This window comes from Dendrobates tinctorius, unplaced genomic scaffold, assembly GCF_039654945.1.
Source record: "Dendrobates tinctorius isolate UK_male_01 unplaced genomic scaffold, ASM3965494v1 ptg000211l, whole genome shotgun sequence".
Taxonomy (NCBI): Eukaryota; Metazoa; Chordata; class Amphibia; order Anura; family Dendrobatidae; genus Dendrobates; species Dendrobates tinctorius.
In genome coordinates, this window is record NW_027361878.1 from 911,989 (window position 1) to 939,852 (window position 27,864).

General features: G+C 43.4%; 1 protein-coding gene across 3 annotated transcripts in view; it reads left to right on the forward strand.

The window, feature by feature from the left end:
- LOC141058191 (dispanin subfamily A member 2b-like) overlaps positions 1-27,391 on the forward strand; it is a 66,363-nt gene extending 38,972 nt beyond the window's left edge. For 2 of the 3 annotated variants that reach the window (XM_073554341.1, XM_073554340.1), the window contains exons 2-3: positions 24,253-24,553; positions 25,815-27,391. In XM_073554341.1, the coding sequence (XP_073410442.1) occupies positions 24,311-24,553; positions 25,815-26,027 (456 nt within the window). In that variant the 5' untranslated portion in view covers positions 24,253-24,310 and the 3' untranslated portion in view covers positions 26,028-27,391. Of the gene's footprint in view, positions 1-13,894; positions 13,995-24,252; positions 24,554-25,814 lie in introns of those variants that run through there. The other variant, XM_073554342.1, reaches the window with a different exon arrangement.
- Positions 27,392-27,864: the final 473 nt, after the last annotated feature.

Consider the following 27,864-nt stretch of genomic DNA (forward strand, 5'->3'; position numbering starts at 1 on the left):
TCCCTTCCAACGCTCTGCCAACATGTACCTTTCTGAGCGTCTCCTCTTATAGCGCCTTTAAGTGTGAAGTACTCCCAGTACTGAGTTACACTGGAGTGCCTCCTGACAGATGTTCCCAAGAACTCTACTCGTACGGCAGACAGCTGTAGCCTGCTTCGGGGACTCCTGAACCCCCGGCTCACTATCCAAGTTGCTGTTGTGCCCCCAAGTCTTAGATGGGAGTAGTGCATTTACAGCCCACTACTCCACCGGTGTCTGCTGCAGGACCATTAGCATCCATACAACCTCGGGGACTGGGCCCTGGCCTTGCGCTTAGAACTTCTAGGCAGGGTTCTCTCCTAACCCACGTTCTGTGTTCCCTTTTACTCCTTCGTTCCGTATTAATCTCTCATTCTTATGGAAGTTCAAGTTTCAGTTCAATGTCTTTCTCCTTCTTTCCTTTCCCGTGCCAGCAGACCCAGGTCACTGAGATCTGCTGCAGCACCTCCTTCCTCTATCCCTCTCCCAGGGATCATCTTCCCTCACTCCTCTCTGAGTGACTTCCTCTCGAGACTGACCTGTAATCCGCTCTCATGTATTCTAAACTCCACCCGCCTCCCAGCACGTTTCGTGCTCCAAGCAGGGAGCCGCAATGTGGCTTTGCTGAACTATCGTGTTGTGTGGGATGCAGGTGTTGGAGCATGGTCAGGAGCCCCCAACTTACCTGGATGGTGGGACACCACACCTCAGGAAGAGGTGCAGTACCTCTGTGGTGACTGAGCCTCTGGTGCGCCACACAAAGGTTACCCAGTACTTCTCTTTCAAGACAGATGATGGCTGCCTAGGCATACGCCTTCCCTCCAGTCCCAATTCTGCCAAGAACTCAGCAGAAAATAAGAGTGGACCAAGGTAATACTGATGACACCAATCTTGCTGAAAAGCAGGTGGTTTAGCACCTTAAGCAACCTGAGTGTGGCTGGTCACTTGATCCTTCCACCAATCGGAGACCTCCTTCACCAGGAGCCAATCTACCATCCAGACCTTGAGAGTTTATATGTGGCGCCCCTGAAGGTTGTCGCCACAGAGGTACTTCACCTCCTCCTGAGGTGTAGTATCCCACTCCCAAGGTAAGATGGTAACACCTGACCAGACTCCAGCACCTACATCTAGCACAGACACCTTAGAACAGCAGAGCACCCTTTATGGCAGCTGCTTTGGTTCATGAAGGGTGTTGGGTGGAGCTTAGAAATACTAGAGGGGGAAAGCTGACAGGAAGTTGGAGCAGAATCCTCTTGGAGGGGAAGGAGGGAGAATCCCCTCAGAGGGGGAGGAAGACAGAAGTTCTCTGCAGGGGGGGATCTGAGAGAATCTCTCGTCAGTGAGAATCCCTGGCTGGGGACTGACTGAGGACGTGCTTGCAGCAGTCTCCTGTGAGCTGGAGCTGTTGACATGGAAAGAGAGAGAAAAATCAGTTGTTCAGAAGGAAGATGGATAAGAATGGCACGTGAGGAGGAGACAGACTGGGAATTAGGGCTAGTGCAGAGCCCTTTCCTAAGTTCAATGCGCCAAGGTCGGACGCCGGTATCCGAGGCTGTTTGTGATACTAATAATCCTGCAGCAGAAACTGGAGGAATAGAAGCTGTGACCACTTTATTCCCACCTAAGACACATTGGCAACGTGTGTGAGCCGGGACATGATTGTATGGAGTCCCCGAAGCACGCTACAGCCACGTGTCATACGAGTGGAGTTATAAGGAACATCAGCAAGGAGGAACTTGTGGAGCTCAGCACCGCAAGTACTTCAGATAAACGCTAGAAAGGAGACATTCAGAACAGGCAGACGAAAGGGAGTGCTGGAGGGGTTAATTCCATCTGCCTGGGAGTTGGCTGAGTCCCTAATCCAGAGACTGTGGCACTGAAGCGGGCACCTGTCTGCACCAGAAACGTGTGTAAAAGAATTGCCTTCTTCCTACTCAGCACTACTACATCTCTGTGCCTAACACTACATCATCTACCTCAACATCCATTACTACTGCCCTGGGGATACAGCTCTACCTGTGGAGAGCTATTCAATCTTTGCTGCCTCATACCATCTGTCCCAGAGGATCTGCACTGCAGCGTTGGTTTAACACCTTCATTGCAGAGTACCACAGGTGGCGTCACGAATTATCTGCCTATAAACTTTTATTCATTCCACCTATCTTACATGGATGCCCAGGGCCACGGACCGGGTCACTGCCACCGTGACACATCTCTTTTGAGACACCGGCCCGGTACAGAGTAACACCACAGCCCTGGGGGGGTGATTCATATACCTAGCAATGTGGCTTCTGAATTCTAAATTATAAAAGCCAGGGCCTCTCAGACAGGGTCATTAAGATCCTTCAGAAAAGTAGGAAACCAATAACGAATGCTATATCTATCCCACAACCTTGAAGACTCATATCGCGGTGTCTGAACATCTAAATCCTCGGTAATCAAACATCGCTCAGATCCTTGACTTTCTGCAAGAAGGACTTGCAACGGGTCTGAAACACAGTACCCTCAAGGTTAAGGTGGCAGCACTAATGTCCTATTTTGACCAGAGCCTGGCTGAACATCGTTGGGTGGCAAGATTCATGACAGCAGCCTCCTGCCTGCATCCCAGAACGATCAATCTAGACCTCTCCTGGGACTTTTTTTAAATATCGTCCTTAAGGGGCTGACACTGCACCATTTGAGCCCTTTCAATAAAAATAGACTGTCTTGGAAAACCGCTTTCTTATTAGCAACCACTACAGCCAGACAGGTGGGTGAACAGACTCTCTCCATAAAATGAACCATACTTAAGAATACTGGAAGACTGACTTGTACTTCATCTCGACCCGTTGTTTCTGCCTAAGGTAGTCTCAGAGTTTCGCAGATCTCGGGAGATAATTCTACCCTCCTTCTGCCAGAATCTAACAAACAAGAAGAGGAATTCCACACTCTGGACATAAGAGAGGTTCTTCATTATCTCCAGGAGACGCAGTATTGGAGGAAAGTTTATTCAGCTTTGACCAGAAAAAGACTTCCAAGATGAGGGAGATTTGATGCATTTTTTTTTTATTACTTTCTGAAAAGTCAAAAGTTTACATACACTTCATTAATACTTGGCATCATTGCCCTTCATCTGAGTGACTAGGCTTCCAAGCTTTTCCCTTTTTCCTCCAAACGTAACAATAGTCATTATGCTTAAAGTTCAATTTTAGTTTCATCAGACCACAGGAGATGTCTCCAAAAATGTAGGGCTTTGTTCCTGTGTGCATTTGCAAACATTAATCTGGCTTTGTTTCTTTTGGAGTAATGGCTTCTTCCTGGCAGAGTGGCCTTTCAGCCGATGTTGATACAGTACTTGTCTCACTGTGGATATTGACACAATCTTACCAGCTTCCGCCATCTTCACAAGGTCTTTTGCTTTTGTCCTTGGATTGATATGCACATGTTGGACCAAAGCACGTTCATCTCTGGGACACAGAACCCGTCCCTTCTTGAGCGATGTGATGGCTGGACATTCCCATCTTGTTTATACTTGCATTTATTTGTGCAGATGAAAGAGGCACTTTCATGTATTTTGCAGTTGTAACCAAGGACGAGCCACACTTGTGCAAGTCAGCAATTCTCTTCCTGATATCTTGGCTGATTTTATTTAGACGTTTACATGATTCTATATTAAAATACATCCACAGGTGTGTTTTTCTAATCAACTCAGATGTTGCCAAAAAAATATTTATCTAAAAACATGTGACTTGCTATCCCGTCCACAGTACCTGGGCCCCTATGACCGGGGATGGGATAGTACGTCTTCGCTATCAGCGGCGCCCCCAGGGGAAGCGCCACTGGTCGCGGCCGGGTGTCAGCTGATAGTGCCGGGTGCCAGCTGTGATTATGTCAAACATGATCGCAGTGTACTGGAGGATCAGGGAAGCATTGGCAGGGAGGGGGGCTCCCTCCGTGCTTCCCTGAGATCCCCGGAGCAGCGCGATGTGCACCGCTGCTGCGGGGGCCTCCTTCCCTGCAGGCCCCCGGATCCAATATGGCCACGGGGCCTTCGGGGGCAACTCTCAAACCCCCGGGACAAAGTAATAAAGTTAAAGTGTAAAAATTATTAAAAAAAAAAAAAAAAAAATCGCTAAATTAAAAAAAATTCCCTAATTCATTTTTTTTTTTTTTTAAATAAAGAAACAAGTACATATATTTAGTATCGCCGTGTCCGTAACGACCCGCCCTATACAACTGTCCCACTAGTTAACCCCTTAAAAAATAAAGCATTTTTTTGCTTTTTTTTCATCATGCCATCGAACAAAGTGCAATAACGCGCGATCAAAAAGACATAAATAACCTTGGTACCGCTGAAAACGTCATCTTGTCTCGCAAAAAAAAAGCCGCTACAGTCATCAGCTAAAAAAGTTATAGCTCGCAGAATAAAGCGATGCAAAAATAATTTTTTTTTGTATAAAATTGTTTTTATTGTAGAAAAGCGCTAAAACATAAGACATAAATGAGAGCGCTGTAATCGTACTGACCCGAAGAATAAAGCTGCTTTTTCAATTTTACCGGACGCAGACCAGTGTAAACGCACCTCCCAAAAGAAATTCATGAAATACTGGTTTTTGTTCATTCTGCGTCCCAAAAAGCGATCCAAAATGTCACGTGCCCGAAAATAGTACCAATAAAAACGTCAACTCATTGTCACGTGACCCGTCCTGTGTGACGCGACCCACAGGCCGGTAACTAATACAACAAGACACGGGGAAAGGGGAAACTGTTACAATGGTGGGCCCTGCGATAGGGAACGGGGACGCGGAGACCTCCTGCACTCCCCTGAGTCAGTGTCCCTAACACTCCTAATGTTCCCTATGCCGGTTTCGCACCGGGCGCCGATCAGGAACCTATCGCCCTAGCATACCCTACACCTATCCCTTACTAGGGAACTGGGTGGCGCAGGCACTGGCCCCACCGCTGTACTAATACACACTAAGGAAAAACACAAACAGGGACACACCACTTAGCTTTACTCTGTTGCTCTTGCTCCTAGCAACAGAGTCCACCACCAGAATGCAGCTTTCCTCCTGAATGGCTGCCACCAAACTTTCAGAGTTGTCAGGAAACCCCCTTTGACTCCTTCCACACCAGCGCTCAGACAGTCCTGCAAGGAACGCTCTCCAGCTCCTTCCTCCACCAAGGATGGTTGAAATGAACACTCTCTCCAACACTGATTGCAACACCTGAGACTCTTTTATAGCAGAGCCAGAGCAATCACACCTGTTGGTGATAATCACATGCAATGACACTCGCCACCACCGGGGGCAAAAACCCAAACTTAAGCACAGCTTAAGAAAAAAAACTTACCTGTGCTTTTTTTCAGTCATGATCCAGCATGGATCATGACACTCGTCCCGCAAAAAAGACCTTACATGACTCAGTGGGTGAAAATACGGAAAAATTATAGCTCTGAAAATGTGGTGATGCAAAAACTATTTTTACAATAAAAAGCGTCTCTTGGCGTGCGACAGCAGCCAATCATAAAAACCCGCCCCCTATCACCCCCTTAGTTGGGGGAAAAATATTTAAAAAAAAAAAACGTATTTCTATTTCACCATTAAGAAATGACGTGGAAGTGCAATAAGGACTGCGCTTGCTTCTGGTAGAGTAAAGGGTTCTTTATTCAGCCAACGCATTTCCTGAGCCTGCTGGCTCACTTCATCAGGGCAGATTACATTGGAAGACAGTGAAACATACTTATAGAGAAAAAAGGCGCCAATACAGGGTCAAACAGAATCAGCAAAGGTCAAAAAAAAAAAACCAAACAATGAAACTTTATTACAAGCATAAAAAACACAACAATAAGAGTATATATAGAAAAGAAAAAATAAATAAAAATATGTAAAAGTACAAAAAATTAAAATATAAAACAGAGTGCTATGGATCACGGGATTAAAACATGGCTATAGTTAAAAAAAGGTGAGTCCTCAAGGGGTATTAGAACCTGGCTCATAAAATGCAAATGGAAGGTATTAGTCCACTAGACCATTAAGCTTGACTGTGGTGGTGTGAAGAATAAATTGAGGGGTTGTTTGTCACTTTATTTAGAGAGCAAAAAAAAAAAAAATATATAAGCAAAGGTCAAAAATGGTAAAGAATAAAAACAATGAAATTTAATCACAAACATAGAAAACACAACAATAAGAGTCTATATAGAAAAAAAATAAAATTATGTAAAAGTACAAAAAAATATGAAACAGAGTGCTAAGGATCACGAGGTTGAAACATGGCTATAGTTAAAAAAGGTGAGTCCTCAAGGGGTATTAGAACCTGGCTCATGAAGTGCAAGTGCAGACTATGAAGTGCAAATGTAAGGTATTAGTCCACTAGACCATTAACCTTGACTGTGGTGGTGTGAAGAATAAATCTTTTCCCCCTCTTCTATCAAATAAAAGCATCATTGATAATATTGAGACCATAGGGACCAATTGTCTTTAATTTATAAATCCAATAGACCTCTTTTCTATTCAGTGCTTGGGTTCTATTGGAAACGTGTTCAGGGATGTGTTCTATAGGAAAAATGATAGCTTTAGAAAAATCTCTTTGGTGAAATAAATCAAAGTGACGTGACAAACCGTGTTTTTGGTACCCAGTTTTAGTGTTGTGTCTATGAGAATTCATTCTACAGTGAAGGGGTTGTGTGGTTCTGCCAACATACAATTTAGGACAAGGACAAAGAATGACATAGATGACAAAGGAAGACACACAGGACAGGTGGTTAGTGATGGTGAATTTTTCTGAGGTGAATGGATGTGAAAAGATGAATGTATTATGAGCAATATTACTGCATAGGCTGCACCTGGGTTTCAGGCATCTGAAAATGCCTTGTGTCAAGCCAGTGCAGTTATCAGGAGTACACTGGGTCAATCTGCTAGGGGCCAGATGGTTTTTTACTGATCTGGCCTTCCTAAAAGTGACAGTAGGTCTATCAGGCAGAACTTTATTGAGTATTGGATCTTTTTTGATAATATACCAGAGGTCACCTAACATATTTTTTATCTCTTTATGATTCCTTGCTCAAAAATACCCCTCCCAGTTGGTTCATTCTACTTTTAATAATGTTTTTAAAAATTTTAATCAGCAAACTCTTAAGTGAGAGATCTAAAGAAAAGGATGCACATACTGTAACTATCAGGCCAACTTCATCACTACTTATAACTCCCAACATAAAGAGATGAAAAAATGGCTTGACACCAGGCATTTTCAGATGCCTGAAACCCAGGTGCAGCCTATGCAGTAATATTGCTCATAATACATTCATCTTTTCACATCCATTCACCTCAGAAAAATTCACCATCACTAACCACCTGTCCTGTGTGTCTTCCTTTGTCATCTATGTCATCCTTTGTCCTTGTCCTAAATTGTATGTTGGCAGAACCACACAACCCCTTCACTGTAGAATGAATTCTCATAGACACAACACTAAAACTGGGTACCAAAAACACGGTTTGTCACGTCACTTTGATTTATTTCACCAAAGAGATTTTTCTAAAGCTATCATTTTTCCTATAGAACACATCCCTGAACACGTTTCCAATAGAACCCAAGCACTGAATAGAAAAGAGGTCTATTGGATTTATAAATTAAAGACAATTGGTCCCTATGGTCTCAATATTATCAATGATGCTTTTATTTGATAGAAGAGGTGGAAAAGATTTATTCTTAACACCACCACAGTCAAGCTTAATGGTCTAGTGGACTAATACCTTATATTTGCACTTTATAGTCTGCACTTGCACTTCATGAGCCAGGTTCTAATACCCCTTGAGGACTCACCTTTTTTAACTATAGCCATGTTTCAACCTCGTGATCCTTAGCACTCTGTTTCATATTTTTTTGTACTTTTACATAATTTTATTTTTTCTTTTCTATATAGACTCTTATTGTTGTGTTTTCTATGTTTGTGATTAAATTTCATTGTTTTTATTCTTTACCATTTTTGACCTTTGCTTATATTGTGTGTTTTTTTTTTCTTTTTTTTTTTTTTTTCTAAATAAAGTGACAAACAACCCCTCAATTTATTCTTCACACCACCACAGTCAAGCTTAATGGTCTAGTGGACTAATACCTTCCATTTGCATTTTATGAGCCAGGTTCTAATACCCCTTGAGGACTCACCTTTTTTAACTATAGCCATGTTTTAATCCCGTGATCCATAGCACTCTGTTTTATATTTTAATTTTTTGTACTTTTACATATTTTTATTTATTTTTTCTTTTCTATATATACTCTTACTGTTGTGTTTTTTTATGCTTGTAATAAAGTTTCATTGTTTGGTTTTTTTTTTTTGACCTTTGCTGATTCTGTTTGACCCTGTATTGGCGCCTTTTTTCTCTATAAGTATGTTTCACTGTCTTTCAATGTAATCTGCCCTGATGAAGTGAGCCAGCAGGCTCAGGAAACGCGTTGGCTGAATAAAGAACCCTTTAATCTACCAGAAGCAAGCGCAGTCCTTATTGCACTTCCACGTCATTTCTGCAATTCTGTCCTAGGACCCTGTGCAGACTTGCTGCTGCTTCTTAAGCGTTCATGGGTGTTGTGACTTCCTCACAACCCCAATAGGTGAGCACCTTCCTTACTGTTCCACAATTTTAATTGTTTTATACGGATTTCACACAGTGGATGCGCCCTGTATCTCTCCTTTTATTTCACCATTAAGGCTAGGGTTAGGACTGAGATTAGGGTCGGAGTTAGAATTGGAGGGGGGGGGGTTCCACTGTTTAGGCATGTCAGGTGCTCTCCAAACGCAACATGGTGTCTGATCTCAATTCCAGCCAATTCTGCATTGAAAAAAGGTCAAACAGTACTCCCTTCCAAGCTCTACCATGCGCCCAAACAGTGTTTTACCCCCACATATGGAGTATCTGCCAACTCAGGACAAATTGGACAACTTTTGGGGTCCAATTTCTCCTGTTACCCTTGGGGAAAATAAAGAAGAAAAAAAAAGGGGGGAAAATCATTTTTGTGGGGAAAAAAAAATGATATTTTTATGGCTCTGTTATAAACTTCTGTGAAGCACTTGGGGGTTCAAAGTGCTCACTACACATCTAGATAAGTACCTTGGGGGTCTAGTTTCTAAAACAGGGTCACTTGTGGGGGGTTTCCACAGTTTTGGCACATCAGGGGCGTTCTCCAAAGGCAACATGACACCCGCAGACCATTCCATCAAAGTCTGCATTCCAAAACGTCACTACTTCCCTTCCGAGCAATGACGTGTGCCCATCCAGTGGTCTTCTCCCACATATGGGATGTCAGCGTACTCGGGACAAATTGGACAACAACTTTTGGGGTCCAATTTCTCCTCTTACCCTTGGGGAAAATAAAAAAATTGAAATGATCATGTTTGTGGAAAAAATGATTTTTTTTTTTTTTTTTTTTTTTTTTTTTTCCACGTCCGGGCATTATAAGCTTCTGTGAAGCCCTTGGGGGTTCAAAGTGCTCACCACATATCTATATAAGTTCCTTAGGGGTCTAGTTTCCAAAATGGGGTCACTTATGGGGGGTTTCCACTGTTTAGGCACATTAGGAGCTCTCCAAACGTGACATGGCGTCCGATCTGAATTCCAGTCAATCTTGCATTGAAAGTCAAACAGCGCTCCTTCCCTTCTGAGCTCTGTCATGCGCCGAAACAGTGGTTGCCCCCACATATCAGGTATCGGCGTACTCAGGACAAATTGCACAATAACTTTTGCAGTCCAATTTCTCCTGTTACCCTTGGTAAAATAAAAAAAAAACTGGACCTGAAGTGGTGTTTTTATTGTGGAAAAAAAGTTAAATGTTCACTTTTTTTTTTTTTTTAAACAAAAAATTACTGTGAAGCACCTGAAGGGTTGTTAAACTTCTTGAATGTGGTTTTGAGCACCTTGAGGGGTGTAGTTTTTTGAATAGTGTCACTTTTGGGTATTTTCTATCATATAGATCCCCTCAAAGTGACTTCAAATGTGATGTGGTCCGTAAAAATAAAATGGTGTTGTAAAAAATGAGAAATCGCTGGTTGACTTTTAACCCTTATAACTTCCTAATAAAAAATGTTTTGGTTCCTAAATTGTGCTAATGTAAAGTAAACATATGTGAAATGTTTGTGTGCCATATCTCTGATTTAAGGGCATAAAAATTCAAAGTTGGAAAATTGTGAAAATTTTTGCCAAACTTCTGTGGTGTTTTTTTTTTTTTTTCTTCACACAAATGCAAGTTATATGAAAATTTTACCACTAACATGAAGTACAATATGTCATGCGAAAACAGTGTCAGAATCACCAGGATCTATGGAAGCGTTCCAAAGTTATTACCTCATAAAGGGACAGTGGTCAGAATTGTAAAAATTGGCTCGGTCATGAACGTGCAAACCACCCTTGGGGGGTAAAGGGGTTAATATTGTGTATGTAAACTTCTGGTTTCAACTGTAGCATGATTATTCCATAGTACCTTCATCAATGATTAACACTCCACAGTACCCAAACACACTAGGACAGTGGACCCCAACCTTTCTGACCTTGAGAGGCACATTCAGCACTGAGGGTCGCAAGCCACATCTAACTCCCATCCCCTTCAAAGTAGTGTCAACCAAAGCCCCCCATTACAGGTATAATGATCAAAGCTTTTCCACAGAAGTACACTGGGATCAAGGGGTTCCCACAATACCCCAATTCAGTGTTCTCCCATCAAGGACTCCCAACACACTGTCAAATCTAGCTTTGAGCACCTCCTCTAACAGGTAGCACCATCCTCCAGCGTACCATACCTAAAACATCTCTAAACCCTTAAGACCAGTATATGTGCATCCAGATCTGCTCTTCTGTGCAGGGCTACTCATAAAAATCACCATTTTGAGATGTACCTGTTAGCTAGACCTGGACCCAATGCACCAAGCTGACAGTCACGAGCCACAATTCATGGGACCGCGAGCCACATGTGGCTCCTGAGCTACAGGTTGAGGACCGCTGCACTAGGAGGATTTTGTTGTATTATTATAAAGTGCCTACCCCCTATATGAATCATAGAATCATAGAATCATAGAATCGTAGAGTTGGAAGGGACCTCCTGGGCCATCTGGTCCAACCCCCTGCTCAAAGCAGGATTCGCTAAATCATCCCAGTCAGATGTCTGTCCAGCCTCTGTTTGAAGACTTCCATTGAAGGAGAACTCACCACTTCTCGTGGCAGCCTGTTCCACTCATTGATCACTCTAACTGTCAAAAAGTTTTTTCTAATATCTAATCTGTGTCTCCTCCCATTCAGTTTCATCCCATTGCTTCTAGTCTTTCCTTGTGCAAATGAGAATAAAGTTGATCCTTCTACAATGTGACAGCCCTTTAGATATTTGTAGACAGCTATTAAGTCTCCTCTCAGTCTTCTCTTTTGCAAACTAAACATTCCCAAATCCTGCAACCTTTCCTCATAAGACAGGGTTTGCAGACCGGTCACCATTCTGGTCGCTCTTTTCTGAACTTGCTCCAGTTTGTTGATGTCTTTTTTAAAATGTGGTGCCCAAAACTGGACACAATATTCCAGATGAGGTCTGACCAAAGAGGAGTAGAGGGAAATAATGACTTCACGTGATCTAGACTGTATGCTTCTGTTAATACATCCTAGAATTGCATTTGCCTTTTTTGCTGCTGCATCACACTGTTGACTCATATTCAGTCTGTGATCTATTAGTATACCCAAGTCTTTTTCACATGTGCTGTCACTTAGCCCTATTCCTCCCATTCTATATATGTTTTTTCCATTTTTATTGCCCAGATGTAGTACTTTGCATTTCTCCCTGTTAAAAACCATTCTGTTAGTTGCTGCCCACTTCTCCAGTTTATTTAAATCTTTTTGAATCCTCTCTCTCTCTTCTCTAGTATTAGCTATCCCTCCTAGCTTTGTGTCATCAGCAAATTTAATCAGTTTACCCTCAATTCCTTCATCTAAATCGTTGATAAAGATGTTGAACAATACAGGGCCCAGGACAGAGCCCTGTGGTACCCCACTTGAGACATTCTTCCAACTGGATGTGCAGCCATTTACGACCACTCTTTGGGTACGATCACTAAGCCAGTTATGAATCCACCTAACAGTTGCCTTGTCCATTCCATACTTAATCATTTTTTCAATAAGGATTGTATGAGAGACTTTGTCAAATGCTTTGCTGAAGTCAAGATATACTATATCTACAGCATTTCCTTGATCCACCCAATCAGTGATACCGTCATAGAAGGAAATTAAGTTAGTCTGACATGACTTATTAGTTACAAACCCATGCTGACTCTGTTTAATCACTTCATTCTTATCCAGGTATTGACATACATGTTGTTTAATAATTTGTTCAAAGATCTTTCCTGGTATAGAAGTCAGACTCACTGGCCTATAGTTACCTGGGTCCACCTTCTTCCCCTTTTTGAAGATAGGAACAACATTTGCTCTTCTCCAGTCTTCTGGCACTTCTCCTGTTCTCCAAGAATTTTCAAAGATTATAGAGAGGGGTTCAAAAATTTCTTCTGCTATCTCCTTCAGTACTCTGGGGTGTAATTCATCTGGACCTGGAGACTTGAATTCATTTAGGCTAGCTAAGTGTTTCCTCACTATCTTTCTGTTTATAGATATCCTGGATTCTTCTATTCCCTTAATAGGACAGTGTATAACAGTTGATGTTACATTTCCTTTCTGAGAGAAAACAGATGCAAAATAGGAATTTAAAAGTTCAGCCTTCTCAACATCCTGTCTTACCATTTCATCATTTTCATCCTGTAAAAATCCTATAGCATCTTTGACTTTTCTTTTACTTTTGACATATCCCCAAAATCCTTTATTATTGCTTTTGACATCTCTTGCAAGCCTCAATTCATTTTCAGCTTTAGATAATCTGATTTGTGCCCTGCAGGTTCTGCAGACAGCATTATATTCTTCTTTAGATATGCCTCCCTCTTTCCATTTTATAAACATTTTTTTCTTCCTTTTTAGCATGTGCTTAAGTTCTGTGTTCATCCATGGTATATGGTATAATGCCCACCTTCCAAGTATTGACATTTAACAATAAACACTACTTGCCTACCTTAATTTCTTTAGAGTTCTGCTCGGGTCAGTACTATGTGAGGACTGGGGCTCCACACTGCTGGCGCGATGTAGTAATGTCGTCATGCCTGCAGTGTCAAGTCTTATAATCGTAGGTGGAATAATGGACCAGGGAAACATTTGCTCCCTGATCCACTACTCTATTCAATGGTATCTGTGCCTGAAGGATGTGGATTCCCCTGAAATTGAGAGCCCCGTGCCTTGCGGGAACTATAGCGGCCACCTCCTTGAAGTATGCCCTAAATATCCCATTATGAAGGTGGCCTAATCCTGCATCTCGCTGTGTGGGTAGACTACTAGTCTAGTGATGAGAAAGTATACTCGTTACTCGGGTGGTCTCCGAGTATTTTGGCATGCTTGGAGATTTAGTTTTCATCCCCTCAGCTGCATGATTTGCAACTGCTAGACAGCCTGAATACATGTGAGGAATGCCTGTTTGTTAGGGAATTCCCACACGTGTTCAGCCTGTCTACAAGTCGCAAATCATACAGCTGAGAGGACGAAAACTAAACCTCCGAGCACGCCAAAATACTCGGACATCACCCGAGCATGCTTGAGGAGACCCGAGCCACGATGCTACTTGCCCATCTCGAGAGTCCTGTGTGAACTTGGTCTTTAAGATTTTTCTCCCTGTAAACATAGTGGAATTCTTTGTATGCAGGAGTTACATTACAGTACTAAAATGAGAGCAGCACTGTGTAGCTTGCTGAGGCGAAGGAAAAAAAACAAAACCGTGATGTGGAACAGATAAGCTGTTGCCAGGGATGGTTTACATAGCTGAGCGCTGAGGCCATCTGCCAAGGATCAAGTTTCATCAGGCATTAACAAACTCTGATATTGTGTGAAGGGAATACTGTGAGCAAAATTCATACGTGTATTGGCGGCCCTGAGAAGGAGGTATGTGTGATGTGTTCTTATGGGTGCATTTTTAGGCATACCGGTAGTTTGTTCCACCATCACATTTAGCATTAATGTTTGTTGGAAGTTTCTCCATTTTATTGTCCCGTTTGAGAACGTGGGATTCTGCAGCTTTCTTCTATCCTTCTGTGAAGCCCCAAACTGATTCATATTCCGAAATGGTCTCTCAAGGAATTTGTAGAGGGGTAATATTACATTGAGAACAGCCTAAAATCTTACTTGCTTTTGCAGTTGCTGGCTGACATTGAGCACTGCTGCTTGGTTTACTCCTGGCTAGACTAGAATACCAAGTCCTTCTCCTGTTCTGTAGTCCAGAGTATACTCTCATTTAATGCATATGCAGCAATACAATTACTGTGGTTTAGGAGCATTTTACACCTATCTACATTAACTCCTTAATGACTAGACATCTATTTGCTTTTCCTAACCACAACCCCCCCCCCCCCCAAAAGCCTTCAAAGACGTGTGTGTGTGTGTGTGTGTGTATATATATGTATATATATGTATGTGTGTGTATATATATATATATATATATATATATATATATATAATTTTTTCTAGACGAATTGTAGCTTTTCAGATGTTTCTTTCGATCCAGTTTATGGATTAAACTCATCCATTTCAAGTGAACGTGTATGTGAAAGTAACTACTGGCATTCGAATACCGTCTGTGTATCATGGGATTGCGTTCAAATTTTTTTACTCTACAGTTAATTAGTAACAGCTTTGAGAAAAATCTCGCTTTTTTTATGTAATTTTTATTTGGACCTCCTACTGCATGGAGGAGTAATGTAGGAGAGGTGTACCCATTAAAAAGTCAATTTTCTGAGGACAGTTTCTACTGGCAGGTAACATTTATCAATATCCTGTTTACCTCTAATACTACTGGTCAGGGGCGGACACTGACAGCTTGGGGGCCCCTGTGCAAGAAAAGTGTCTGGGCCCCCCTCCTTTTATGGTGTCAAAGCTACGTGTGAGGAAAAAAAAAAAAAAAAAAAAATATATATATATATTATATAATAAAGGAGTCTATGTATATTGCTGTCCCTTACACAGTGCCCCCTCTTATGTACAGTTCCATCCCTTACATATTGAATTATACTGTATAGAGCCCTGTTTTTTGTTACATACGTCCTGTCTTGTTAGCTGTATAATGCAATGATGGCTGATGGAGCATGGGAAAGCTTCCTTTCTAATGGAGGAGCTGATGGACTGGTAGTCTGGTCACCAGCTCCTGGATCAGCAGTCATTTTATATCTAAAAAGACTATGTAATAAAAGAGGGCGCTGTGAATAAAATTAACAAGAATACACTATGCAAGAGACAGCACTATACAAAACAGCAGAGGAAGCTATATAATAAGGGACGGCATCATATATAACTAGAGGATGGTGCGTAATAAGGGACAGTGTCATACATAATAAAAGAGGAAACTATGTAACTAAGGATGGTGTTATACAGAATTAGTGAGTACACTATATACGAAGGGACTGTGTTAGACATAATAAGCGAAAATGTCTTCTTCCACCTCCCCCTGTTCCTTAGGCCATTATAAGTCCTCCCCTCGCATCCCATTATTGTCCTCTCCCCACCCCATCATTGCCCTCTTCACCACCTCATCATTTTCTTCTCCCCCACCACTCCCATCATTGCCCATTCCACCTCCTCCATTTCCTCCTCCACCACCCCCATTTATTGCCCTTTCCACCACCACCATCATTGCATTCTCCCTATCACCCCCCATCATTGCCTGCTCCATCACCCCATCACTCAACCCATCACCCCCATCATTGCCTGCCCCATTACTCCCTTCTCCCTATCATTCCCATCACTGCCTATTCCATCATTGCCTTCTCCCATCACTCCCATAATCCCATCACTGCCTTCTCTCCATCACCCCAGTCATCATGGCCTTCTCTCCCCATCACGGTCTTCCCTCATGTCCCCCATCTCCTCCAGGGCCTGGCTAACAGACACATGTGCGCACAGAGGGGGCACACACAGAGGGAGACAGACGCGCACCACCTCTCACCTGTCCGCAGCATCGCCAGCGCTTCCTTGCTCTGACACAGCAGTGGCTGCTGATGACGTCATTCAGCGGCGCTCCTCTGTGTCAGAGACGGGAAGCGCGGGCAGGGACTGGAGCAGGATGGATCCTTGCAGCTCCGCTCCTGCAATTTTCTCTTGCAGGCAGCAGAGCTGCTTGAATCGCTCCCTGCCCGCCGCTACACATGAGGCCAATCTAGCCAGGGGCCCCCCGGAGCCTCGGGCCCGAAGAGACCGGCCAGATTGCCCTCATTATTAGCTGCCTTGAAGGACCCCCTGGAGGCGCTCTGGGCCCCGGTGCAGTTGCACCTGTTGAACTGGCGGTATGTCTGTCCATGCTACTGGTACTGAAACCATAAAACCTGTGGGCCATTAATCACCTGAATCCCCTCTGTTGTATGGTATTTTAGAATTTACAATAGATATCACTCATGTAATGTAAGAAGTGAAATCTTTGCCATTGTACTATACCTATATTTCTCTCTATATATCTGTGCATCATGAATTGTGGTATATGTTAAGGAGGCCCACTGAGACTTTCTCCCGGGGCCCAAGAACACCAGGAACCGGCCCTGCCGGAACCCATCTTCTGAACTTCTGATCATGTGTGGTGCGCCTCTGAACTGTCTTAATATGGGAAGAGGGTTAACTAATGCCCTCATTAGCATAGGAAACAGGGACAACATAAATACTTACCCCCCCCCCCCCAAACCTCATTTTTACAGAAAAATGTTATGCAGGGAATTTAGGCATACACAAGTGACTACTACAGGCCATGGAGGACCTGACAGGTTCTCTTTAAGTCCCTTGGCTCTGGCTGTGCACTCTAGATCGCCTATCATAAGGGATCCCAGGGGGGAATGGCCAGGGGAGGTACCAGGGGGCACGACCAAGGCTGTGCTCCCGATGTCCATTGGCCTGGCTCCAGCATCATGCCGCATCCTCAGTGACAGAAGAGAAGCGAAAGGGGAGAGAAGAGATTCCTTTTACCTGCCGGTGCTCCTGGCACCGTGCGGCGTTCTCTTATAGAACAATCGCACACACGTTAAAATGCCAAACAACAAACAATTAGTCATATGGTTCAATAGAAAATATATACTTTTTATATTGCATAGTTAATAAAGTAATATGTACAGAGGTGGGGGAGGGGGAACCTACACACTCCAATAACCACATAAAAAAAATAAAAAGGGCTAGAAGGACCACACTCCTCTGCATCAAACATTCCTTTGGCTAAGTAAATTTCATAACATGACCTAACCACTATAATCAAGCAAGTGCTGCACTAACCAATAGTATATACTAACAATGGCGGTCATGAACGGAGCAATAGAAGGTAAATGCCTGAAAGATGCAAGGGATGAAGGTCCATCAGCCCACCGAGCACCTGTCGCATGCGCTGCGTGACAGGGACGTCATATGCCGGTGACGTCACTGTTATGCTCTGCCTGCAATGGGAGCGCACACGTCGGCCTCTGCTAGGACGGCGGCCTGTTGCGACGAGGTAATAAACTCAGTTGAAATATGTCCTCGGACGCACATTCACTTGAAACCAGCGGTCCCCCTCTGTCCTGCTTTCAATGTTTTTAGTTGATCACGCTTTCCTTTTCCATCTGGCTCAGACCACTATGATGACTTCTTCCTTCCAACCTGTAGTCTATGCAGACTGTAATGCACAGACAATTTTTGGATCTTGGGGTTTTTTTTTTTTTTTTTATATGAAGCAAAATCGAAATGGAACCAGGTCAACACACCGGAAAAATTAAAAAATGCAGTTTTTTTGTTTTTTTTTTGTTTTTATATTGGCAATCCTTTAAAGTGGTGGAAAGAAAAAGCTGGGCATCTCAGACAGCAAAGCAATAGAGAGGTGGTGTGTATAGGAAATATCAATCCATTCGCGTTTCAAGCTACCTGAAACACTAGATTGATCTGTTATACACACCACTCCTCTCTATTGCTTTGTTTGAGATGCCCAACTTTTTTTCATTTTTTTTTCTTTAAAGGATTTCCAATAAAAAAATTTGCATTTTTTTTCTGTTGTGTTAAGCTGGTTCTATTTACGGTATATTTTCCTTAATCAACTTCAGTGCTGTGCGGCAACAAGGATGCCGTGCTCCTCCCGGATTGGAACAGCATTTTGGGGGTGAGCTGAATTATTATTTATTATTATTTTTTTTTTTTTTTTTTTTTTCTTATTCATTGCCACTGCCATATACTACCTACCAAGTGGGAGACCCCAGAGAAAGTGGTGGAACATGAAAGTGCTAAAATCCTGTGGGACTTCAAGATCCAGACAGATGAGCAGGTGTTGGTTAACCAACCAGACATTGTGATAGTAGAGAAGAATCAGAAGACAGCAATGATAATAGATGTGACAGTGCCAAGTGACAGCAACATCAAGAAGAAGGAATGAGAATCTGGAGAAATGCCAGGGCCTCAAAAGAGAACTGGGAGAAGATGTGGAAGGTGAAGGCAACAGTGATTTCAGTGATGATGGGAGCAGTGATCCCTATGTTGGAAGAATGGCTACAACAGATCCCAGGAACAACATCTGAGCTCTCTGTCCAGAAAAGCGCAATGCTGGGAACAAATAAGATCCTTCGCAGAACCCTCCAACTCCCAGGCCTCTGGTAGAGGACCCCCCGAGAATGAGAGGGTACAACAAAGACCACCCACATTGAGGGGTGAGAAGGAGATGTATAGTAATTCATCATTTTCCTTTTTGCTCTTTGTGCCAATAAAGAGGGAGGGGGGGGGGATAAACACAAATTCTCCTTTCTCCGCTGCCTTGCGCAAGTGACAAGGTGAAGTGAAGCATCAGTCTGATGTCTTGTAAGAGCCCTTCACCTCTAGTAAGCGGCAGGCCTGAGGATGTAGATACAGTTGAAAGTGTTGTCTCTCTGGGAAACCTGCCAATTGACACTCCAGAAGATTTGGCAAGTATGACTTGGACATTTTTATATAAACTTTTTTTTTTTTTTATTCCTCCAACCCCACCCCCCCAAAAAAAAAAAATTCTGCATTTTTAATATTTGTCATGTGAGTTTACCTCATTGTGGCTTTGATCAGACCATGCACTGTTACAGTTGTAAGCGATGTCCAGGTTATATGTTGCTTGAATCTGGACCTTCTTATTTTGGCCCTGTTTCCCTGTAGCTTATGAAGACTTGTGCTTTGTTTCGTTGTTGGGCACTGACATTGGCTACTGTCTTTGAGATATATATACTAGCTGAAGAGCCCGGCGCTGCCCGGGCATAGTAACTAACTGTGGTTAGTTATAACAAATCCATAGTTATCCACCATCCCATAGTCCCGTGCCCATATACCTATCATACATATTCGCCATCCCATAGTCCCGTGCCCATATACCTGTCATACATATTCGCCATCCCATAGTCCCGTGCCCATATACCCGTCATACATATCCTCCATCCCATAGTCCAGTGCCCATATACCCGTCATACATATTCGCCATCCCATAGTCCCGTGCCCATATACCCATCATACATATCCTCCATCCCATAGTCCAGTGCCCATATACCCGTCATACATATTCGCCATCCCATAGTCCCGTGTCCATATACCCGTCATACATATCCTCCATCCCATAGTCCAGTGCCCATATACCCATCACACATCCTTCATCTCATAGTCCCATGCCTATATACCCATCATAAATATCCGTCCCATGCCCATATACCCATCATACATATCCTCCATCCCATAGTCCAATGCCCATATACCCGTCATACATATCCTCCATCCCATAGTCCCGTGCCCATATACCCATCATACATATCTGCCATCCCATAGTCCCGTGCCCATATACCCATCATACATATCCGCCATCCCATAGTCCCGTGCCCATATACCCGTCATACATATCCTCCATCCCATAGTCCAGTGCCCATATACCCATCACACATCCTCCATCCCATAGTCAACCATTATGACATCATAATGAGTGGCGGGGCTTGCAACCGATGACATCAGCGTCGCCATGGCAACCATTATGACATCATAATGAGGGGCGGGGATTGAAACGCACATGCTTTTTCTCCAGTATGTAGATTTCGCCTCACAACATAGCCTATGACGCTCTCGGGGTCCAGACATGGGACTGTGCAAAATTTTGTGGCTGTAGCTGTAACGGTGCGGATGCCAATCCCGGACAGACAGACATACATACATACCCACATTGAGCTTTATATAATATATTATATTATATTCCTTGAGGTAGGTCATAAATATCAAATTGCAGATCGTAGAATTGGAAGCAAGGCCAGACTGGCCATATGGCAAATGCCAGAAGGGGCCTGTCTGGTTGTGGGCTGCTACGTTAACAGAATCCATACTGTTAAGAGTGGTGACGGAGCACAAAGTTGCTCGCTCCATCACTCCAGCAGGTCATGGATATAATTAGAAATATTGGTCTTGTAGTACACCTTGCTTTCCTACATCCAGGGTAATATTGGTAATGTATCCCATCTAGGGTTCAGAGGTGGGGACAGCATGGGTCTGTGATTTAAAATGCCAGGGCTGAATTTCTGTCTCGGTCCATACCTGGTTGGAAGGGGACCTCCTGGGCCATCTGGTCCAACCCCCTGCTCAATGCAAGATTCACTAAATGTTGTCCTCGGTGGGACTTGAACTCAGGACCTTGTTGCTGCAAGGCTACAGCTCTATCCATTGAGCAGGGTAACCTGGTTAGTGAGGAGCGAAAACAAAAATCTGCAAAGCGCGTGCCAATCAGGGTGCAAGATGGCAGATATAGGCCTGTTGATGCTCTTGAATCATCTGCACTAAAGACCGAACATGATACAGTAGGGTTGCAGGTGATGAGGGTAGGCTGGGAGAATCTCATTCTCTCAGGTCTCCTGCCCTTTGTTTGCCCAGGGACAATGTGGGGGCAGGGATGCCATCAGTAGGAACACGAATGAGCTGATGAAAGTGCAGGGTTATAATGGAAAAAATATAATTTCAGCACTGGCGGACAGACAAGATCCCAATGTGCAAGAGCAATGCATGGGCCCTTTGCAGTCCAAGAGTTCATAATCATGCACAATTCCACATGCTTTGGAGGTAGAAATGGGCCTATTGGACCCCTGTGCATCAGCAAAAGTTGCACCAATGATTTGTCCACCACTGGATTTCAGATCTTCAGCAAATGTCTGCCTCCTGCTCTGTGTAGCTAGTAGCAGCCATGTCAAGTTAAATTATTTAGTAACTGCAGAAGTGCCAGATGTTGGGTTTTACTTGCAGGGAGCATTTTTCAAAATAAATGTGTTAAGACGGGCCGTTCGTCGTACGGTAATGGTATCCTTTATATGTAGGAGAAGGAGGGGAAAAAATCCAACACCAGAATCCTCAGTTAAAAACCATGAATTTGCTACGTATGTCTAAAGATCATTATCTGAAATATGTTTGCTTGATTTTCATACGCTTTCTATGGTGATGGTATTGACTTTTTTTTATTTTCATTTTTGAATAAACATGTGGGTCACCCTCCCAGGGCTGTGGGGTACTCGGTATCGGGCCGGTATCAGTGGGATGTGTCACGGTGGCGGTGACCGTGGCCCTGGGCGCCCAAGTAATAGGAAGATGTGGATGTTAAATGTAATAGTTCGTGACGCCACCTGTGGTGTTCGGCAAGGGAGGTGTTAAGCCAATGCTGCATGCAGATCCTCCGGGACAGATGGTATGGTGCAGCAATGATGGTATAGCGCTCCACAGGCAGGGCTGTTGTTGCAGGGCAGTGTAGATGTGGAGACACTTAGGTGATGTAGTGTCTGGCGCAGGGGATGTAGCAGTGTCAGGCGGACGGATGCAGGAAGGAATGGAGGACACCAGGGCATGTAGTTCCAAAGCTTTACTCAGTCTATATTGCCCGCTTCTGTGCCGTGTCCTCCGGGTCAGGGACTCGGTCAACCTCCAGGTGAGATGGAAAGCTCCCTTCCACACTCCGCCAAATTATGTGCCTTTTCTGAACGTCTCCTCTATAGCGTCTTTAAGTGTGACGATCTCCTAGTACTGAGTTAAACTGGAGTTCCTCCTGACAGATGTTCCCAAGAACTCTACTTGCACAGCAGACAGCTGTAGCCTGCTTCGGGGACTCCCTTCTCCTGAGTCCCGGCTCTCTATCTGTATTGCTGTTGTGCCCTCAAGTCTTAGATGGGAGTAGTGCATTTACAGCCCACTACTCCACCGGTGTCTGCTGCAGAACCATTAGTGTTCATAGAAACTCGGGGACCAGGCCCCGGCCTTGCGCTTAAAACTTCTAGGCAGGGTTCTTCCTCTCACCCGCGTCCTCTGTGTTCCCTTTTACTCCTACGTTCTGTACTTGTCCTTTCCGTCTATGGAAGCTCAGGCTTCAGGTCAACGTCCTTCTCCTTTGCTTTCCTTTCCCGTGCCAGCTGGCTCAGGTCACTGAGGCAGCTGCAGCACTCCTTCCTCCATCCCTTCTTCCAGGGATCCCCACTCCTCCCGAGTGGCTTCCTTCCTCACTGACCTCCTGTCAGACTGTCCTGTAATACTAAACCATCCTATATTATATTATCCACCCACCTCCCAGCACGTCTAGTGTTCCAAGCAGGGAACCACCAAAGGTGCTCTGCTTCTCTCTAAGCAAGGAGCCGCAATGTGGTTGTGCTGAACTACTCTATTGTGTGGGGTGCGAGTGTTGGAGCATGGTCAGGAGCCTCCAACTTACCTGGATGGTGGGGCACCCCACCTTAGGTCTGTGTGTGTGTTTTTTTTTTTTTTTTTTTTTTGCGGATCCGTTTTTTTTTTTTTCCCATAGACTTGCATTAGTGGCTAAAGCGGATCCGTCCAAAAAACGGATCCAGTAGCATCCGTTTGTGGCAAAACAAACGTATCCGTTTTTTAACACTTTGGAGGACGTCAAAAAACGGATGTGCGAAACAGGCCTAAGGAGAGCGGAAGGTGCAGTACCTCTGTGGCGACTGAGCCTCAGGGGCGCCACATATGTTTTTTTTAACTGAAGATTCTGATGCGAGAATGTATCCTCCTTTCACAGAAAACCCTAGCAGTGCCCCCCACCTCACGTGGTCCCACTCATTAAGGTAATGAAAATGCACGCCTGTCCACTCCTATAGGCATGGAGGGCATATTCATTACCTTGATGAGCGGGGCCACGTGATCACTGTGCCGGAAGAGCTGCTGGCACTGGAACGAGATGCAGTGCGAATGAGTGCACGCAGGCAGGTAAATAGATGATGGTTGGCTTTTTTTTTTTTTTGTTTTTTTTGCTTAACTGGAATGATGCATACAAGGATAGTGGATAAATAGCCATACGTACAAGGATATGGGATAAGGAGGCATGCATACAATGACGGGGATGGAGGAGCCATGCATACCAGGATGGGGATGAGGGGACAATGCATACCCAGCTTATACTCGCGTCAATAAGCTTACCCTGTTTTTCATGGCAAAATTAGGTGCCTCGGCTTATACTCGAGTATATACAGTAAGTTGTTTTTGAAAAGTCGCTACTTGGAGTTGCGTGAAATTTTTAGCATTTTCACATCGGTTTCACCCAGCTTCACCAAAATGAGCAGGGCTGGATGGAGTTGATGTATGCCAAAGGCACGGCAGTGCTATGTGGTCTTGGCTCCTCTAGTTTATGATGAGCTGTGGCGTGTCATACATCAGAAATTTTACCCCAGTCATTGACTAGTTTAATATTCCTGGCGTGGCGCACAGAGGTCTACTCTAGTCCACTCATGAGTTGCTCCAGATTCATGGAGAGACGCATACTGCTTCGTGAATCAGGAGCGTTTGGCTCGGCACACCTTCTCGAGACTGGCAAGAAAAATTCTGCTCTTGACAAAATGGGGAAATAATTTCAATGTTAAGTAAGATGTAATGCTCAAATATTAATGTTATATTCCTTACTCCCTGGTGTATAACAAAGTGTTGGAGGTGGAAAAAGGGCAATAGATCCTTTTGCCGGATACATGAGGTATGACGTTGACCCCTACAAATAATTCTTCCCCATTTCCAGTAAATGTTTGTCATTCCTTTTTCAGTCGTCTCCTTCATTTTTCCTTAAAGTGAAACTGTTTGTCAGGGAATGTAGAGGAGAAATGAAACTAATCCTATTATTTGGAACACCAGGCTCCTCCTTCCTCTCCCATCATAAAACAGCTCACTGTTCTTTCCCTCTTCATAGAGATACGTTCTCCAAAACGCTCCCGGAGAAGACTCCTTGATCTATATTTCAAAAAGTCATGGAAAATCGTAACTTCGAACGGGAACTAAATAATCCCCCTCGTTATGAGGCCCAATCCTATCAACCCCTAAAGGAAGAAATGGAGTTTGGAAGTTATCCTCCCCAGAGTGTACAGTCCACAGTGGTAACAATCATGCCTGAGAGCCCTCCTGTTCGGGATCACATCATCTGGTCGCTTTTCAACACCATGTACTTGAATTTCTGCTGCCTGGGACTACTTGCCTTTGTGTTCTCCGTCAAGGTAAGACTGTTCTGGTAATCTGTATTGAAATTGTCCAAAATGGTTTCATCGTCTACCGATCTGTTTTATCCTTTGTCCCCCTTTTTGAAGAATTTGAAATGTATTTTTGCTTTGCATCCCCTTTACGTGGATGACCTAAGGACACATTATCTGGCTGTGCCTTACTCCCACACTCCCTCCTGTCTCTTCCCAGACTAGTTACACTCCTTCACAGAAACACCAGAAAAATCCTTAATTTGTTTTGTGAAAAATTGCAAAAAAAAAAAATGTGAAATCCATAGATACAACTGTACGCCACATATTTTGTTATAAAGGGACTTTGAAAAGTAGGAACTGTCCAAAAACCTTACAGCTAAACTATTTGCTCTGTTTCTATGTGGTTACGTTAATTATTTCCAGATGCTGAACTTTAACTTCCAAAGAGGCCAACTGCAGGGGACATTGAGTCCAATCATCGGGTTTCTAAACAGGCATAAATTTACAGTGCTTAAAGGGGGGTGGGGGAGGCAGAGAAGACTGGATAAACTTGTTGTGCAAGACTTTTGTTCTGTTCTGCTGAATTCTGGACGCGCTATAAGCAGACAAAGAATCAAGGGATGCCAATTGCCCGAAAACTAACATAGAAGAAAAAGTGGCTGACAGCAACTCCTTGATCCAAGAGAGGCACGTTCAAAGTCCAAAGACACAGTTGGACACGAAATCCAAATGATGAAGAACAGCATCTCATCCGGGTGAAAAATATATAAATGTTTATATATTTTTCACCCGGATGAGATGCTGTTCTTCTTCATCAATTGCCCGAAAACTGTCACGCACAACCGATACAACTACAAAACCTTTAACCAGTTTACCAGTCGTCAAAATAGGGGGTAGGTTATAAACTGGCATGACAGTAGTTGTGCCAAATGACTGACAAAGCCATGCTGTTGGATTAAATGTTTTAACCTTTGAAATATTTTATTTTAGAGAAATTGATTAAATTTTTAATCCCCTTCCCTTGTTTGTGAGCTCAGTATCCTCCATATGGATTTTCTCACTGGTTGTCTGGAAACGTGTGTACTATTGACAAGGAAGTGTAATTCTTTGGTTAAGAGAAGGGGGGAGGAGGGGGATGAAGCTGCAGAGGCTCATAAACTTCTGTGAACAGGAAATGGTGATCTAATCTGGAGTTATGATGATAGTATCCCTTTTATTTTGCTTGAATTTTGTGCCAATGACTGTATAGGTCTTCCTAATTATTTGTTTTTTATTTTTTTTACAGTCCAGAGACCGAAAGTTGCATGGGGATAGAAACGGTGCCGCCAGCTATGGTTCCACCGCACGGTCTCTAAACATTGCCTCCACTGTCCTGTCCGTCCTGTTTACTATTGTTGTCATCGTCATCATCATCATACAAGTACAATACGCTGTTCAAGTTTTTCAACAAGTGATGGAAAGGGAAAGGGAAAAAAATGATTATGGATTTGGAAAGTGATGCAAAACATTCCTGGAGTGATCAGCACCTCTTTGCCTTTAACTTTGTTTTTTTTTTCTCTTGCTCTTTTCTCAGTGTAACTCAGGGGGGGGGGGGGGGTCATAAAGTGTTTAACACTTTTAGTATTCTTTATGATTTTCTTGTTTCTGTAATGTAGGTTTTTTCCTTCTGGAGTTTTAAAATTTGGGAGTGTATTACACTATAGGCAAATAAGTTACTGTAAATTCAAATACAATTTATTGCTATTAATTGAGCCAAAGATGCTCTCTATCATAATTTCCAATAAACATGGTGTCAGCTTTACATGCACAGATCTCGCATAGCCTCTTGCTTTTCTTCGGAACATTGCAATGCTTTTCTGAATAGATCTGGTGCCTGCTATGAAGTTCCCTTCCATTCCCCACCACAATAATTAATAAGGAATCTGTCGCCACATTTTTAATATCTAATCTGACAGCAGCATGATGTAGGGGTGAGACCCTGATTCTAGTGACGTATCACTTACTGGGCTGCTTGCTGATGCTCGCTATCTTCTCTGCTCAGATCTAGCATTACTCAAAATTCTGAGCCCAGTATAACCCCGCCCACACCACTGGCAGTTTTTTGTGTACACTGACAACTGCCAATCAATAGTTGGGTTAGAGTAGTTGACTAGGGGGCACAAGGCACCGATCTCCTGCTGATATGACACTGATTTTAATTGAAAGGGCAACATGCAGCCTAGTAAGTGATGCATCTCTGGAATCAGGGTCTCAGAACCTACATCATGCTGCTTTCAGATTACATGGCAAAAACCTGCTGACAGATCTCTTTAAAGATATCTTTTCATAGAATTTGCATATTTCCAGTATATTCTTACATGCCTTCTTCCTCTTTCTCAGAGCCACTGATGGTCACAATCCTACTGTGCCTTTAGCCCTGAGCCTTCATTGCCATGACAGTGGCACCTAAAATGTACTACTACTTCCAGTTATTATTCATATACAAGATACAAACAAGTTCCCATTTTATACATAGCCTTCTATATTTTTCTTATTACGGTTATCTTTACCATTTTTTTATGGGAAAGTTTAATATCTAATATTCTTGGGACATTCATATATCAGAATGTGCATTAAGCTAAGTAATCTGTATTTTCTGGTGAGTCATAATGGAGGTGTCTGGACATTACGAGAATGTTTTGGTCTGGTGATATTAGCTGTTTATTGTTTGCTTTATTACTTTTTTCCAGTCTGATTACTGCTGTTTGCCATGTTGGTTTGTTCACATGCTTTTCTTGGTGTATTACAATTAAAGGAAGTTAGTCTTAGAAACAGTTGAAGTGATGAGCACTGTTAAGTGAAATAAAAAAAAAAATTAACAAACTTTTGTGTATTAATTTTTTTCCTATGAAATATTGGATAATTTTTCTATAAATGAGGACAAAAGTTCTAATAAGTTTAAATATCTTTTTTCATATATGGTCTTAATCTTGGCAGCTTCATTGACTTGGACTGATTCCACTTTGCCCTCCATACCAGTAAGGCTGGTTTCACATTAGCGCTTTTTAAGCGCACGCACGGCCGGGGGTAGCTCCGCCCCCGAGCCGGCTCTCTGCCCGGCGTGCCCGCCCCTTGCTTGTAGCGCCGCCTCCTAGCGCACAGCGGCGCCTGCGATCGGCGCACCCTATCTTTAGCATAGGGTGCGCAGATCGTGCGCAGGCCGTGCGCTAGTTGCGCTTTGACCTGCGCTGCGCACTTTTGACGGTGCGCCGTGCGCGCCAAAATCAAACTTTTCGGCGTGCTCGGCGCACCGTCAAAAGTGCGCAGCGCAGGTCAAAGCGCAACTAGCGCATGGC